At 39.2% G+C, this 17885-nt stretch overlaps 2 protein-coding genes across 2 annotated transcripts; one reads left to right on the forward strand and one right to left on the reverse strand.

The window, feature by feature from the left end:
* Positions 1 to 13292: 13292 nt before the first annotated feature.
* Positions 13293 to 14038, forward strand: LOC106085033 (UDP-N-acetylglucosamine transferase subunit ALG14 homolog). Its single transcript, XM_013249033.2, has one exon. It carries the CDS (start codon positions 13374 to 13376, stop codon positions 13941 to 13943), a length of 570 nt encoding a protein of 189 aa, XP_013104487.2. The 5' UTR covers positions 13293 to 13373; the 3' UTR covers positions 13944 to 14038.
* Positions 13972 to 17709, reverse strand: LOC106085032 (uncharacterized). Its single transcript, XM_013249032.2, has 3 exons — positions 16624 to 17709; positions 16011 to 16556; positions 13972 to 15093 (listed from the first exon to the last, which is right to left on the reverse strand). Exons 1-3 carry the CDS (start codon positions 17552 to 17554, stop codon positions 14102 to 14104), a joined length of 2469 nt encoding a protein of 822 aa, XP_013104486.2. The 5' UTR covers positions 17555 to 17709; the 3' UTR covers positions 13972 to 14101.
* Positions 17710 to 17885: the final 176 nt, after the last annotated feature.

Here is a 17885-nt window from a genome sequence, read left to right on the forward strand (position 1 = left end):
GGTGCCGTCAACCTTCGTCTAATGCCGGCCTTTTCCAGGTAATCATTGAATTCTTTATTTAGATATTCGGTGCCGTTATCCGATTGGAGAAATTTAATCTTTTTGCCAGTTAATAGTTCCGATGAACTCTTAAATTTCTTAAAAGCACCCAGCACGTCAGATTTCTGCTTCAAGAAATGGACTTCACAGTATCGAGAATAGTCGTCGATGAAAGTGACAAAGTACCTTGCGTTCGAATGTGAATTAACTCTCATGGGGCCACAGACATCACTATGAACCACTTCCAATAATTCACTGGTACGATTATCACCTCGACTGCTGAAACTATTTCGTGTCTGTTTCTCACTCAAGCACACCGCACATGTTGACAATCGTTGGCCTTTCTTGATTTCAATCCCATGTGCGCCCTTAGTATCGGCAAGCAATTTCAAATCATGTTCATTAAGATGGCCTAATTTCTGGTGCCACAGGTCGATCTCACCTATTTTCTCTTCAGCTGAATTAACAGAGTCAATCGAGTTTATAAAGTAAAGATTACCTTTACGAGTTGCTCTGCAAACTTCATTTTTACCGTCCATTATAAAGGCTTCATCCCTATGGAAGTGCACCTGGTATCCCTTATTCGTCAGTTTTGAGATGGACAGCAAATTGGTGCGTAAATCTTTAACATACATTACGTCTCTTATTATAAAAGGTTGCATTTGCCCTTTGTTAGCAACTTTTATTTTGACGTCACCAATACCAGATATTTCGCTCATCTCACCGTTTGCCAAACATAAGCTTTTCCTTATGCTTTTCATTTCAACAAACCCTTCTTTGTATGCGCTCATATGAGAGGTGCAGCCGCTATCCAAACACCATTCGCTAGAGATGTCAAAACAATTTAATGTCACATCAACACAATTAAACAGCGACTTCTCTTTTCTGCCCTCGCTCTCCTCAGCATGGTTTGCGTTTGATCTGCAGTTTCTGGCATAATGCCCAAATCTTCCACATTTGAAACAACCCTGTTTTTGCCTTTGCTTTTGTGCCTTTGCATTTTCGACTTTATCCTCTCTCGCTACTCTTTCAAATTTTCCGTTGACGTTGTTTTTCTTTGGCCTTACATACATTGCATTTTGCTCATCTCGTTCTGTTTTTGCTTTACGTGATTGGTCCTCTTCGAGTATTTTCACTCTCAACACATCGGGCGTTGGCAGTGCATCCCTTGTCTCCAATGCACATCGAAATGTCTCGAACGAGTCTGGCAAGCTGTACAGAAGCAAAATGGCCAGTAAATCATCTCCGATGGTTACATTGATTTCTTTGAGTTTGGTCACTGCGTCGAAGAATTCGTTCATATGATCGCGAGCACTCTCACCCTCCTTCATACGTGCCAAAGCAACACGCTTTAGTAACGTTGCCTTCCTGGCAGGCCCCTTCGACTGGAATGTGGACTCCAATTTCAGCCATATATCCCTAGATGTTTTACACTCGGATATGAGCCCCAATTCCGATGGTGCCATTGATAACAAAATATCCGCGCTAGCTTTCTGGTCGGCGATCTTCCATTTCTCGATTTCGGCAGCTTCAGCTAACGGGCATTGTGATGCGCCACTGACATATGCCCACAAGTCATTTCTTATAAGAATTGCACGAATTTGCAATTTCCATGTATCGTAATTCTGGGAATTTAAAGGCTCAATCCGTATTACGTTGCCCGACATATTTATTTTTCATAACCGTACTCTTCGCAAATAAAAATCGATTTAATTCTTTACGCGTCTTCTTGAAAACGGAGCCTGGGCCCATAACCTGTTGTTAATTCATTTGTAGTTTATTCCAGACTGACTTGGTAAATTTGAATATGAGTACAATGTAATAGCGAATACAATAAAGAATGAAATATCAAAAAGGAATAGTAAAAACTAATATACACAAAAGGGAATAGAGAACACAGTGTTGCAATACAAATAATGGTTGTGACTACTTCGTACTTTCCAACAGAAGCTCTTGATGTTCTGGGCATGAAAATACAAAGTGATGTCCGTTGGGCTAAACATGTATTTGAAGTGTCGAAAGAAGCATTGAAGTGTTTAGGCTTCCTTAAACGGTGTAAGAATTACTTCTCTCCGTCTGATCTTCTTAACATCTTGATACGTAGCGTTGTCGTAATAGAAAATATGTGCATTAGGATTATAGATGCCCCACTTTACGTCCCATAAAATACAACCCAGATTCTGAAATGTTATCGATTGAGCTTTTAGTGAGAGTGTGAGAGAAGAACTTATTTTTGAGGAGTGGAGGTTGCTGTGACTTGATTTTGAGGAGGGATTTGAATGACAAGTGGGACTGAGACACGTGTGAAATCTGATCGAACCTCTAAGAAGGAAAGCCAAGAAAAAGTCGAAGACCTACATAACCTAACTAAAAAGAAAATATTATAAATATATTAAATAAACTTATTAATATATTAAATATAAAAAAAAAAATACATATACCTTCTTTAAAGAATAAGAAAAAAGAAAAAAAAAATTTCAAACGGAATAAACGCAAAAAACTGTTTGAGAACAATATTTAAGCACTGGGAAGCATGTGATGAACATTGAAGCCTCAAGAGGCCTTTAAAGCTAATGTTAATTTGTTAATGTATAAAATAGACGTAAAAAAAATTCATATGTTTAAAAAGAAGAAAAATATCACAACAGAAAAAGAAATAATAATTAAACAGATAAAGGTGGACAATAGTTTGTGTAAACTCCTCTAAAACATAAAATTTCCAAAAAAAAAAAAAAAAAAAGGAAAAAGAAATCAGCACTGTGGCCTGTTTCATCACCTAATAAACAAATGCTATCGACATCAAACAAAACAGTTACGAAATTATTGTTAAATTAAATTGAGCGGAATGTGTAACCCCAAAAAAAAAAAAAAAAATAAAGTAAGAAAAAGAGCTTAAAAAAAAAAAAAAAAAAAAAAAAAAGAATAACGAAAGAAGTGATTGAAGCAAAAACAAAAATGCATTAGACTACCTATTTATCACCTATGCTAAAGTATCCCCAACTTACGAGATGTGAAACCAGAAAAGAATGCCTAACTATTGCTCCATCCCCGTTGTAAGATGATCAAGGCTGTACCTAGATGGGCTGATCCGAATTTATTTTAACAAGAATTTAAATCATTAACCCATGTACATATTTACAAAAGAAAAAAAACATATAGAAAAATTAAATGTCATTTATACCTACTTATCTTTATATACATATAATTTTAGTTTATTGAATTATTTATTTTTTTTTTGCATGCATCAAATTCGCGTATAAATTTTACAAAGGAACAAAAACAAAGATGAATTAATAGAGAAAAAAAAAAGAGAATTTGCCAACGTAATATGATTTTTAAATCTCTTTTGGTTAAACTCACATAATATAGCGCTGTATTGTGGGTGAGTAATTACTTTAGGCTAAGAGAATCTAAGTGAGATTTGTTTACATAAAGAAGTTTGAAGAAAGAATGTAAAAAAAAAGGAATTACATTAATTAAGAGTAAGAATTTGTACTAAGAGAAAATTAGGAAAAGAGCAGGAATTTGAAGAAAAAAAAAAAAAAAAAAAAAATAATAATATTGAATAAGTATAATTAAGAGATTCATCTCACACTTAGATAATAAACCCAAAACAAAAATTATCAATTTTTATGCTTATCTATTGTTCTCATTTTTTTTCTATCATTTATCATACTGCCTCCTTTAAATGAATTAAATATATATATAATGACATTGAGTGGCGAATTTATGTCTTCTTCTTTTTCTTAATCATTGAGATAGAGATGTGGGAGTAGACTTCTACGGTCAAAGAGGGGGGGTGCTGGATATGGTAGGTAACAAAAGAGAGTAATGGATAATGGAACCTGTTTAATCTAAACACCATGTGAGGTGGTGATCGAAAGCATGTACGATAGGGTGCTGCCGATTTATTGCATTTTTTTATGGGCCAGGCAGTACATAGGCTGTATGTTCGCTGAACTGCAGGAGGGGTGGGAGGCTCAGTCACACAGGGGAAGACAAACAGATTGATTGGTACTACTTGGGTGCTCTCTGTTTACTTCACCTTCGATCTTCTTTGAGCAGGTTCTTGTTTTGTGTTTTTTTTTTCCTTTTGTTTTGGTTCGTTTTCTCTCTTCTATATATTTTTTTTTGTTCCTTCAAATCTTTTTGTCGCATGAAACAAAAAGGAATCTACACTTTTCTGGCACGAAAGTTTATGTTATGGTTGATACAATCTCAGATTTTGAAAGATCCCCCCCCCAAAGCTGACGAGTAGCCGGCTCAGCCACCGTGCCAAAACTACACCTTAGAGATTTATACCCTACTTTAGGCAATCGTAACATATGGCGCCCAACGAAGGAATTGTGTGTAATATTGTTTATAAACTTTCATATATCTGGATTGCATTTGAGATTATTTAGTTTTGGGTCTTAGATATGAGTTCAGAGTCTATGTTTTGATGGAATATCCCCTCTACGCCTCTGTGGTTTAGAAGGTGTGAGTTTCATATATACGTATTTTATTTGTTTCAATGGGTTCTTCTGGATATAACACAGTTGTGCCAGAGTGCCTCGTTGTGATGTGTGTGCTTTTTATGGGAATTGAGCAGCCTTGTATAATTTCTATCTAATGGGACTACCTGATGTGTTCAACCCAGGTACTTTTTGCGATGTTGTGTTTTATGTATAGATCCGAAACTTCACGATACTCAAACATTTTCCAGCACCTACCTTTGACATATTGAACTTTTTTTTAGATATCATTTTCAATCGACAAGCCATAGGCTCGTTGTGAAATTTTTGGTAACATTTACATATATGCATGAGATAATTAATATAGATAATTTTAGTTGACAAGTGAATTGAGTTTTATAAAGTGCATGGAAAGAACAGGAGCTAATCCTGAAAATCCCGTAAGTGGAATTGTTGCACATAGTAGGCGTGTGACTAGAAGTATAGCTCGCGCTCTTGAGAACCAGGTCGTGGGATCAATTCTGACACAGATAGATACGGGTATTGAGAGACCAGTAGATTTTGTTCCAACGGACTATCTGAATAGATGCGCTGATCTGATATTTGGCAGGACATCCGATTCCATAGTGAGAGTTTCCGAAGAGGTTTTAGTCAGTTCTGGTGATAATTCTTTAAGTTTCTCTAGGAAATTGGAAAGGGTGTTAGATATGTCACAAAATCAAGCCGGGGTTTCGGAGCAGCCTCAGACTTCGGCCCAAAATGCTGTGGGGAAAGACGCACCTGTTGACCAGATTTCCCAGATGATGGCAATGTTATATCAGCAAAGCCAAATAATGACAAACTGCATGAGTGAGTTGCGTCAGATGCGCGGAGATATGAATTCACTGAGTCACAGGATTGCAGAGGTCGAGCAATCAGAAAACGCGTCTGCTATTCGTCCTCCTGGGTCGAGTTCGACTCCTGAGAGAGGGACCGGTGATAAAAATTGTGGTACTGGCGTTACTGATCGTGCGAGTAGTAGGCCTGATCCCTGTGATGGAAGGGGTGCGGCAAGATCACAAGCTAATGAGGGACTGGGAGTTTCTTATAGTCCAAGGGAACTGCATACGAGAAAGCCTGTTGATTTGGATAAGTGGCATATTAAATTTGACGGCTCGGGACGGGACATGACTGTAGAGAGTTTCATCTTTAGAATTGAGAGGATGAGAGAGCACCACAACATCTCTTACGATCAATTATTTTGCGATTTTTCATCCCTATTAACCGGAAGCGCTGCACAGTGGTACTGGCAGATCCTTGAGGACAACGCAGATGATGTCGATTTCGGATATTTTTCCCTTAAAGAGGAGCTCCTCAGTCACTTTAAATCATCAGATTCTGATTATGAGATAATTAGAGAAATTATGGAGCGAAAACAGCTTCCAGGAGAGCCATTTGAAGTGTTTTACTCCGACATCCATGACTTGACATTCCGACTACGTAAAAAGATTCCCGAAGGAGAGTTAGTAAAGATTATAAGAGGCAATTTGCGCAACAACATAGCTAGCCTTATATTTTCGTCGACCATTTCGACTATGGCGGACTTAAAAAAAGAATGTAAACGGGCTGACAAGTTAATAAAGGAAGGTCGACAGAAATCTAGACCAGTAAGTGAAATATCTAATCAATGTGAAGAGGATCTGGCCATCGACGCTATCAATATTTCAAGTCGGAGTATGGATAGGACCAGACCAACATTTGGAGGACAGCCTAAGACTTTTCAGAGCGGTAATTCCAATGCCGGAAATGCGGGACAGAAAACATTTACTGCCCCATCGGAACGAAAACCTGAACTCATGAATTCTAAGCAAAGCTTTTGTTCCTCGCCATTTCACCTCAACTTATGCTTTACATGTGGAATGCCAGGAGATTTTTATAAAAAGAATGTTCAAATTATTAAACCAGAGAACGTATGCCGATCCAGCTTTCACGAGATGAAATGCTTTGCATGCGGTAAAGATGAGTCCTTTTGTGATTTCGTGTTAAAAAATCAGAATGTGGCAGAGTTATCCGGGAACCCCTGTCAGACGCCGCAAGTCCCGGATACCACAAAATAGAACTATTAAAAAGAGAGAAGCCCACGAAACCGGATGATACTAACTTCCATCCGGCTCAAAAATCGTTACATCAACGAAAAATCGAATATGAGGCTGCAAGAGCACGAATTTTTTGTGACGAAATAAAGGGTAATGGTAGAAATTATAAAAAGATTAAAAAGTTAAGAGATAAACAATTAATAATTAAGAAGGCAAAACGTATGGCAGTAGAGACTATAGTTACTGTCGGTAGTGATAATAGATTTTTCGCAAAAACCTTGGTTGGCGGAAAAGAAGTTATGGCATTATTGGACTCAGGTGCAGCTGCATGCTGCATAGGACGGAATGGATTGGAATTTTTAGAAGGTATCGGAAAGACTGTCATTAAATTACGGAATCAAAGTGTCAAGACAGCTAATGGTGGCATAGTATCTGTATTGGGTGTGGTTGCATTACCAGTGGTATGGAATAATCGCACGGAATGTTTGGACTTTCTGATTGTACCTGGCTTGGAACAGGAATTCTATTTCGGTGTGAATTTCTGGCGCGTCTTCGGTTTATCCGTGGTTGGTGAAGTTGGGTTAAAAAATGAGAGGCACGTGGATATCTCCGAGATCATTGATACTGACGGAGTTACAGAGACCGGAAACATACATGTGTTGTCAGCGGAGCAGCAATCAAGGCTACTGGAAGTTAAGTCGAAGTTTCCTTCATTCGCTGTTCTCGGTTTGGGCCGTACTACTCTTGAGGAGCATATAATTGAGGTAACCAATGAGGACATTCCGATAAAACAGAGACACTACCCCGTTTCCCCGGTCATTCAGAAACTTTTATTTGAGGAACTTGACCGTATGCTCGCCTTGGGGGTTATCGAGCCCAGTAACAGTAGCTGGAGTTCACCTGTTACACTGGTTCGGAAAGAAACAAAGAATAGGCTGTGCCTCGACGCCCGCAAGGTTAACTCGCGAACCATTAAGGACGCCTACCCTCTCCCCCACATAGAGGGTATACTGAGTCGGCTGCAGAACACGAAATTTATATCGGCGATAGACTTAAAGGACGCATTTTGGCAGATCCCGCTTGAAGAGAAGTCGAGGGAGAAGACTGCCTTTACAGTCCCTGGGCGGCCACTGTACCAGTTTACGGTCATGCCGTTTGGACTGTGCAATGCCGCCCAGAGAATGTGCAGGCTCATGGACAAAGTTATTCCTGCAGCAATCAGGAATAACGTCTTCGTCTACCTCGACGATCTTCTCGTGGTATCTGCCGATTTTGATGCTCACCTGATTCTCCTTTCGGATGTTGCCAAGAATTTATCCCGTGCTGGTCTTACTATAAATTTGCAAAAAAGTAAATTTTGCCATAAGGAGGTCCGCTATTTGGGCTTTGTGGTCGGAGAAGGTTGTATTCGGACGGACGAAAGAAAGGTGGAGGCCATTACGACTTTTCCAGTACCAAAAACACCCCGGCAGCTCAGAAGATTTTTGGGAATGTGCGGGTGGTATCGCCGATTTATTCGCGATTATGCGTCTATTGCAGCACCGCTTCACGATTGTTTGGGTAAGGAGAGAGTCAGAAAATTTTCACTTTCAAATGAGGCTTTGGAGTCGTTCGACATACTCAAATCGAGTCTGACGTCAGCACCGGTTCTGGTCAACCCGGATTTTGAACGGAGATTTTTCGTGCAGTGCGACGCATCCACTCTAGGTGTTGGAGGTGTCTTGTTTCAAGTCGACAGTGAAGGACACGAGCATCCTGTGGCCTACATGTCCGCAAAATTAAATAAAGCCCAGCGGAACTACACGATAACTGAGTTGGAATGTTATGCTGCTGTGTTAAGTGTGAAGAAATTTCGTCCATACATTGAAGGCTTGCCCTTTACGGTGATAACGGACCACGCCAGCCTTAAGTGGCTGATGGGCCAGACAGATTTGTCCGGAAGGCTGGCGAGGTGGAGCTTAAAACTTCAAAGTTTTGAGTTTGATATCCAACACCGTAAAGGATCGTTGAATGTTGTTGCTGACACCCTTTCGAGGATATATATGGAGGAATTCCAACTACAGCGGGCATTGGATGTTGATTTAAAAAGCCCATATTTTCAGTCTGAAAGCTATGAGAAACTTAAAAGTAATGTTCTGGATCGCGAATCTAACCTGCCCGATGTTTGCGTGTCCGATGGCTTCGTTTATAAACGGACATGCTTTGCGACTGGTGATGCCCTTCAGGATGAGAAGTCCTGGAAATTGTGGGTACCGGAGGAGCTCCGTGAAGGACTAGTAGTTTCCGCTCATTTTTTACCATCTGCTGGCCACGGGGGTATCCAAAAGACACTGTCGCGCCTGCGTGAACGCTACTTTTGGCCGAAAATGGTAAAGGACGTCCAGGAAGTGGTGAGAAATTGCGATGTTTGTAAAACATGCAAAACATCGAATGTTTCAAGGAGACCATTAATGGGCCAACAATTTGTAACTGAACGTCCCTATCAAAGGATATATATAGACTTCATGGGTCCCTACCCTAGAAGTAAAACCGGTTACACAGTTATTTTTGTTTGTTTGGACCACTTTAGCAAATTTGTCCATCTTGAACCCATGCGTGCAGCTACTGCTGTTAATGTGGTGAATTTTCTGGAAAAGGATGTATTCCATATTTTTGGAGTGCCAGAGTACGTCCACTCGGATAATGGAAGGCAGTTCACCTCCGACCTCTTTCAGGACTTTCTGCGCAAGTATGGTGTGAATCATATCCGGACTGGCCTATATGCACCTCAATCGAATGCAGCAGAACGAGTTAACAGATCCATATTGCAGATGATAAGGTCTTATATAGGAAAGGATCAGCGGCAGTGGGATCAGCACCTCAGCGAGGTTGCATTTGCCCTTAGAAGTGGGTATCACAGCTCAATTGGCGTCGCTCCGTACTACGCCCTTTTTGGAATAGACATGGTGCAGCACGCTTCGAAATATGACATTATAAGAAATATTGGGTCATTGAAGGACATTGACTTTACCATTGACAACACGCCAGATCGACTCCAGATTATAAGGGACAACATATTTGAGAATCTAAAGTTAGCTCATGACCGCAGTACCAAGAACTATAACCTAAGGGCAAAGGACATTAAATTTCAGAAAGGGCAGATGGTTTATCGGAAGAATTACAAACTAAGCAAGAAGGTATCCAATTTTAATTCAAAATTAGCACCGACCAGGATAAAGTGTATAGTTCTAGAAACTCTAGGTAATTCATTATACAAATTAGGTGGTTTGGATGGAAAAGTTATGGGAGTATTTCATGGACAGGACTTATTTGCTGTGTAATGTGCCCGGCTTAGAGGTGAAGTCGTGGGTCGAGGCCACACGTTTCTATTGAGGATCTTTTTGTTGGTCAATTTTTTTTTACGCACGCGTTCCATACCAGTTTCGGTATCGACGGGTGCGAGCCTGATACGTAGCGTTGTCGTAATAGAAAATATGTGCATTAGGATTATAGATGCCCCACTTTACGTCCCATAAAATACAACCCAGATTCTGAAATGTTATCGATTGAGCTTTTAGTGAGAGTGTGAGAGAAGAACTTATTTTTGAGGAGTGGAGGTTGCTGTGACTTGATTTTGAGGAGGGATTTGAATGACAAGTGGGACTGAGACACGTGTGAAATCTGATCGAACCTCTAAGAAGGAAAGCCAAGAAAAAGTCGAAGACCTACATAACCTAACTAAAAAGAAAATATTATAAATATATTAAATAAACTTATTAATATATTAAATATAAAAAAAAAAATACATATACCTTCTTTAAAGAATAAGAAAAAAGAAAAAAAAAATTTCAAACGGAATAAACGCAAAAAACTGTTTGAGAACAATATTTAAGCACTGGGAAGCATGTGATGAACATTGAAGCCTCAAGAGGCCTTTAAAGCTAATGTTAATTTGTTAATGTATAAAATAGACGTAAAAAAAAGTCATATGTTTAAAAAGAAGAAAAATATCACAACAGAAAAAGAAATAATAATTAAACAGATAAAGGTGGACAATAGTTTGTGTAAACTCCTCTAAAACATAAAATTTCCAAAAAAAAAAAAAAAAAAAAGGAAAAAGAAATCAGCACTGTGGCCTGTTTCATCACCTAATAAACAAATGCTATCGACATCAAACAAAACAGTTACGAAATTATTGTTAAATTAAATTGAGCGGAATGTGTAACCCCAAAAAAAAAAAAAAAAATAAAGTAAGAAAAAGAGCTTAAAAAAAAAAAAAAAAAAAAAAAAAAGAATAACGAAAGAAGTGATTGAAGCAAAAACAAAAATGCATTAGACTACCTATTTATCACCTATGCTAAAGTATCCCCAACTTACGAGATGTGAAACCAGAAAAGAATGCCTAACTATTGCTCCATCCCCGTTGTAAGATGATCAAGGCTGTACCTAGATGGGCTGATCCGAATTTATTTTAACAAGAATTTAAATCATTAACCCATGTACATATTTACAAAAGAAAAAAAACATATAGAAAAATTAAATGTCATTTATACCTACTTATCTTTATATACATATAATTTTAGTTTATTGAATTATTTATTTTTTTTTTGCATGCATCAAATTCGCGTATAAATTTTACAAAGGAACAAAAACAAAGATGAATTAATAGAGAAAAAAAAAAGAGAATTTGCCAACGTAATATGATTTTTAAATCTCTTTTGGTTAAACTCACATAATATAGCGCTGTATTGTGGGTGAGTAATTACTTTAGGCTAAGAGAATCTAAGTGAGATTTGTTTACATAAAGAAGTTTGAAGAAAGAATGTAAAAAAAAAGGAATTACATTAATTAAGAGTAAGAATTTGTACTAAGAGAAAATTAGGAAAAGAGCAGGAATTTGAAGAAAAAAAAAAAAAAAAAAAAAAAATAATAATATTGAATAAGTATAATTAAGAGATTCATCTCACACTTAGATAATAAACCCAAAACAAAAATTATCAATTTTTATGCTTATCTATTGTTCTCATTTTTTTTCTATCATTTATCATACTGCCTCCTTTAAATGAATTAAATATATATATAATGACATTGAGTGGCGAATTTATGTCTTCTTCTTTTTCTTAATCATTGAGATAGAGATGTGGGAGTAGACTTCTACGGTCAAAGAGGGGGGGTGCTGGATATGGTAGGTAACAAAAGAGAGTAATGGATAATGGAACCTGTTTAATCTAAACACCATGTGAGGTGGTGATCGAAAGCATGTACGATAGGGTGCTGCCGATTTATTGCATTTTTTTATGGGCCAGGCAGTACATAGGCTGTATGTTCGCTGAACTGCAGGAGGGGTGGGAGGCTCAGTCACACAGGGGAAGACAAACAGATTGATTGGTACTACTTGGGTGCTCTCTGTTTACTTCACCTTCGATCTTCTTTGAGCAGGTTCTTGTTTTGTGTTTTTTTTTCCTTTTGTTTTGGTTCGTTTTCTCTCTTCTATATATTTTTTTTTGTTCCTTCAAATCTTTTTGTCGCATGAAACAAAAAGGAATCTACACTTTTCTGGCACGAAAGTTTATGTTATGGTTGATACAATCTCAGATTTTGAAAGATCCCCCCCCCAAAGCTGACGAGTAGCCGGCTCAGCCACCGTGCCAAAACTACACCTTAGAGATTTATACCCTACTTTAGGCAATCGTAACAATCTACACCATTTTCATAAGGCCGAAAATGGAGTACAACTCACATGTATGGGCTGGAGCTTCAAAATCATCCCTGGAGCTAGTGGACCGTGTACAGAGGAGAGCGATGGCGGTGATTGGGGACAGTGGGGTATCCAAATCTATTGACTCCCTTCATCATTGTCGCTATGTGGGTTGTTTGGCGCTGTTCCATCGGTACTTTCATGGTGTGTGTTCGTCTGATATTCGTCTTCATGTTCCCGATGTAAGGATGTATGTCAGGGATACTAGACATTCCAGGAACTCACACTCATTTGTAATTGATTGGTCAGCGGACCACACAATCCATTATAGAGAAAATTCTTATTTTGCCCGAACCGTTGTATGTGTTGGCTGCCAGAAAAACAAAGGGTGGAATGAACAGTGTAGGAGGATGGATCACTGAATCATTGATATTGAGCTGTCACGCTCTTGAGATTCTGGGTATGAAATACAATGTGTTGGTCAGATAATGTATTCGTAGTGTCAAAGGAAGCATTCAATTGCGTGAGCTTTCTTTAAAGATGCAAAAATTGCGTCACTTCTTCAAATCTTCTTAATATCTAGACTATCTACATTAGGCCGAAGGTGGATAAAACTCACATAATGGGATAGGTTTTTCCAAATAATACTTTGAACTGCTGAAGACGCTGTTCGATCTATGGTTTCATGATGTGTTTCACGGATATCTGTTTTCTTATTCCTGATGAATAGGTGTTCGTTAGAAATGCAAAACTTTCGTTGAACTCACGCCCGTTTATAACCGATTGGCCAGACAACAGTTTTTTTGTTTAAAAAATTAAATTTCCGCAGCATAAACCAAACTTTATAGCACACAAAAAAGTTTTGAAAGTAAAAATGATTCGAAATTTGTAAGTGAGGAACGCTTTTCGAAATTGCCAATATATTGACGTAGTTGCCATTAAATTGTCATAATTTTGGCAAATTTTGACCACCTTCTTGATTTGCACAGCTGTTTATTTCCGACATAACTTTACTCAGCTTGCAAATATACTCTTGGCAACCCTATGCCACAATCAAAACAACACATTTGCCCATTATATCAATACGTCATATTCCAAAAAATAAAACACTTGAAGATCCTCTTAAAAATGGAGGATATTCATCCAGTGTGGTGCATTCTGGGCTCGGGTGGTCACACAGCTGAAATGTGCATCATTCTGCAGGGACTGCTGCGACAAACCAAAGATATTAGCAAGTACAAACCAATGAAATTTTTGGTAGCCAATACAGACCAAACATCCAAAGACAAAGTTCAGCTAACCATGAGTGAGCTGGAGCAGCCGGCAACAGAGGATGACTTTATTTATATACCAAGAGCGAGAGAAGTTGGCCAGAGTTGGTTTACCACAGTTTTCTCCTTCCTCTACGCCTTGTTGTGGAGTTTTTGGTTGGTGTTCAAGGAGAAGCCCCGTCTCATACTGTGTAATGGACCGGGCACATGTGTACCCTTTTGCTTGGCAGGTTTCGTGCAGAATTTGGCACGTCGATCGAAAACCAAACTCGTGTATGTAGAGAGTTTTTGTCGGGTGAACGATATTTCAATGTCCGGCAGGATATTGCTACCCTATCTGGATGTCATGATTGTTCAGTGGGAACCTCTAACGAAAATAGAATATTTGGGTTGTAAGAAAATTAAATATTTTGGCAATATTTTGTAAGCAAACACACACACACACACGCAACACGTACGAGACAAACAACAAAGATTTATTTTGTAAGGTTAACAAATAAAAATATAAAAATTCCGTTTTAACTCAAAGATATTATTGATTAATATTAATATTATAATAAATAAGTTACTTCTATGACGATGTAGCTAATGTCGTTTACTTGTTAAACACTCATCCAGATGCTCATTCATTTCTTCCTCCTCTATCTCTTGGGCACACACCGGACATTGCCGGGTAGTTTTGTAGACATTGCGCAAACGATGACGTCGGGTATTCTCATCTTCCGAAGAGGAATTCAAATCTTGCGGTGAGGAGGAGTTGGTTGGCGCATTGTTTTTGTTGCTATGGCGCTTTGTTTTAATGCCGGATCTTTGGAGAAACTCCTCCTCTTCTTCGTCCTCACTCATACTGCTGGCCGTGTGGATTTGAGACAAATCAGCTTCAGAGTAACCGGCATTGCGCAAAATATCACGTGTGGAATGAAACGAAGGTTTTGCTGGTCTTTTGGGTCTTGCCTCTTTGGAGGTAGCTGCAAGCGATTTCAAAGCTTTCTTAGAGGGTAAGTTAATTTTCCTAGCAATGCCAGTGCAACCATTGAGATGTTCCGCAAAAACAGCCCTAGCCATTTTGCCCTGACAAATGGGGCAGGTAATTATATCACTATCGGGATCAAGTTGATGACGTGAGGATGATGGCTTGCAATCATTCTCTCTTTTGAATTCCTTCAACAGAGTATCTTCGCCAAAGAACTCATCAATGATACTCGTATCGGCTAGTTCAGTTGCAGCATTAAAGTTATCATCGTACTCATCGTCGATCAGTTCTATATCGTCACCACATAAATCTATGGATTCATCCATTATTTCCTTCTTAATCATTGTCTGTCTTTGATCCATGGTCATGTTTTTATTGATTTTTGGCTTGTATGACTCGTTATCTGAATCTCCGTTGCCGTCGTTGTCATCATCATCATCATCGTCTGAAGACAATGTAATAACAGTTTGTGGTTGATCCTGCAGCATGACATCATCGTCCACCACTTCCCAAGTGTCTTTCGATACATTCTCATCAGCCACATAGCAAATTGGATTTTCGGAAGAGCTGCCATCATTAGATATACGACGTCGTTTGGCATCTCCTACAAAAGAAGGTGAGGTAACATTTTTTTCATTATTTTTTACAGAAAAATTAAATGTGATAGTAAGGTTGATTTTAATGTCTCGTCTTAAAGTACCACAATGTTCGACCACAAATCGACATAGTTCCCGCTAACATTAAGGAACAGTTAGAATGAAGCATAGCTTCACATAGAGTCAGCATTAATAAGGCTTTAGCTACAAAATTACAATGGCATAGTTCTCGCTCTGAGAACTGCTTGGACGCTACCACCTTAGACATCCTAACCAAAATATTGTAGATAGGCCACCCTAAACCCCGGGTTCAATGCTATACAAAAAGAGCCTCTAGAATCATCTTAGGACAGCCGGTTATATGCCTTGGATTAACCCGAAGGAATCCTCGTCGGCCAGGGAGAGGCTCATCCTAGAGTGTCTATTCTGGTTTATCCCGGAATTGAAAAGAAACCCGGACCCTGCTTCTGTTTGCCGGAACCTTCAACATCAACGCTCGTTGTTAGTTGTTGTAGCAGTTTATTGCGTTCTATCTGTTGTCTGCTTGATTCTGTTCAGTGTCAAGACCCAGGAACTTTGTGACTAAGACTTAGTGGGTCTGGCTGGGTAGTTAAACAGGTGACGTATACCGTGCGGTCCCTGGTTACGATTATGGCAATATGTTGTGTACTGAGGCGGCAGCGCTTGCCGATGAAGGACTTCATCGCGTCAATCCGGTACGTACAACTGGCTGCCACGGGATTGTCTATTTCTTAGCAATGTTTGCCAAAAATCGAGCATTTTTTCCCTTATTAGTACACATCGCATTACCGACTCGTAGCCACCTACTTTGTATCCTGTTTGGTCACATCAAATTTGTATCTCCCCCTCCTTATTAGGACTACATTGTGAGTTTCATGTATTCGGTTTTGCATATCCAACTCACCTGTAGGCTTCTCGTTACTTGTCCTCTTATCCCAAGAAAATTTCGAACCGCTACCATTGCCAACACCACCCCCAAAGCGTTTAGCCCAAACATCTCTCAAATGCTTTCGATCAACCTCTGCTTCAGGGCTTGATACTGAGCCGCTTGTGCTCGAGGTCAAGGACATGCCACGGCCCCAATCACCAGATGTGTTGGCATTGCTTTTAAAACCAGATACAGCACGACCAGGATTGCCGCCGCCACTTCCGTTGCCAGAGGAAGAACCACCCAACCCCCCAATATCTTTAAAGCCTACAACGTTGCGTAAATTACCCACAGGGGGTATAGCCCTAGAAGTGCCGGTATTTCGTGAAGCTGCCGTAGTACTCGTATTTAAATTTACATTGAAAGGATCAGAGGACAAGCCTGGATAAGACGAGGGTGGAAAAGCTTTTGCAATGGCAGATGTGGGCGCCTTGTTGGTGGCGGTGTTGTTATTGGTTGCTGTGGAAGTTTTGGTTTTAGGATTTAATAGCATTGTACCCCCACCATTGGTTTTGACAGGACCTGTAAGAAATGCAATTTATTAAAACCATATACCATAGATACGGCATACTAGCATAACAAAACCAACCTTTGAAGCCATTGTTTAAATTTCCAAAACCCTTGACATTTGTAGTAGTTGTTGTTGTTGTCTTTGGTGTAAAAAACTTACGTAAATCTGCAGATCCTGCCGTTGATTTTGAAGCATTTTCTTTTTCTTTATTCGAAGACTTCCCCTTTTTCATTTTCTCTGGCTCTTTTATTTTCATGAAAGTACCTCCACAGGATGCATGATGACTTGCCCACCATTGATCATTGGGACCAGGTGCTCGGTTAGATGTTCTCTTCACATAGCCAAAAAAGGGAGATCTATCCTGGCAGATGCCATTACAACGCCACCAGTGTTGTTTGTAAAGTTCCACTTCGTCATGGAATGTATGGTACACAGTTATGTTTGTGCCGGCCACCATATTTATGCCCTTCATAATCTTTTTGAAATTTGGCCCATGCCCGCCATTACCTTCACGTATATTAAGTACAAAGCAATAGGCGTGTATCATTTCGTGCAACATGGTCTCCACTAAATCTTTCCTTGATCTCAATTTCAATAAGGGTTCGCTCAAGCGTATGGTAATGTCCATGCCAAATCTATTTCTTCGGGAGTAACAAATTCCAGCACAGCTGTACATACGTTTACTCCATTCCAGAGTGACACATTTCAAACGGCTCTGAAAGAAGCGCGTATCGAATTGCCCGAACAAAGAGAATATGTCGGGAGTTGGATCCAGTGTCTCCCATTGGGGATGTACCAGATTCTGTGTGCGATTAAGGAAGTCTTCATCTAAATTAGAACGTGGATTACTACGTTTAATTTGTAATGGCTTTTTGCTGGAGGCATCGAATTTAACCGCTGGTGGCTTCTTAAAGTCTACTTCCTCGATGTCACTGTCGCCCTCACCATCCAGAGCATTGAGACGTCTTTGCATTTCCAATGCATAGAGATAGTCTGAGTCTTCAGACATTTTGTTTTCTTTTACAAATTTTTATTTTGTCAGAAAAACATAAAACAAGCCACAAAACAATTTCAATGGACAGCACTAGATCGAAAATATAAATTTTTAACGCAAAGCTGTTGTTGTGTCTAAGAATTTGGCGCATTTACCAGCTGTTTGAAAACAAAAATTTAAGTGGCTAGGGTTGCCAAGTTAGGTAAAGTTGGATATTAATAGGCTCAAGATGTATTTAATAGGGTGGCCGTATCAGCATGTCTGATGGAACTTGATATGTTAATTGATTTTTGCATTCGCCTTATAATCTCAATCGTTATCAGCTTCACTTAGAGAATATAGGTTC

This window comes from Stomoxys calcitrans, chromosome 4, assembly GCF_963082655.1.
Source record: "Stomoxys calcitrans chromosome 4, idStoCalc2.1, whole genome shotgun sequence".
Taxonomy (NCBI): domain Eukaryota; kingdom Metazoa; phylum Arthropoda; class Insecta; order Diptera; family Muscidae; genus Stomoxys; species Stomoxys calcitrans.

Bases quoted from the DNA above. Each gene is read 5' to 3' on its own strand.
- LOC106085033 (XM_013249033.2), top strand. From the start codon at position 13,374: ATGGAGGATATTCATCCAGTGTGGTGCATTCTGGGCTCGGGTGGTCAC.
- LOC106085032 (XM_013249032.2), bottom strand. From the start codon at position 17,554: ATGTCTGAAGACTCAGACTATCTCTATGCATTGGAAATGCAAAGACGT. The intron at 16,557-16,623 runs GTTGGTTTTGTT...CATTTCTTACAG, and splicing joins TTTAAACAATGGCTTCAAAG to GTCCTGTCAAAACCAATGGT. The intron at 15,094-16,010 runs GTGAGTTGGATA...CTTCTTTTGTAG, and splicing joins AAGTAACGAGAAGCCTACAG to GAGATGCCAAACGACGTCGT.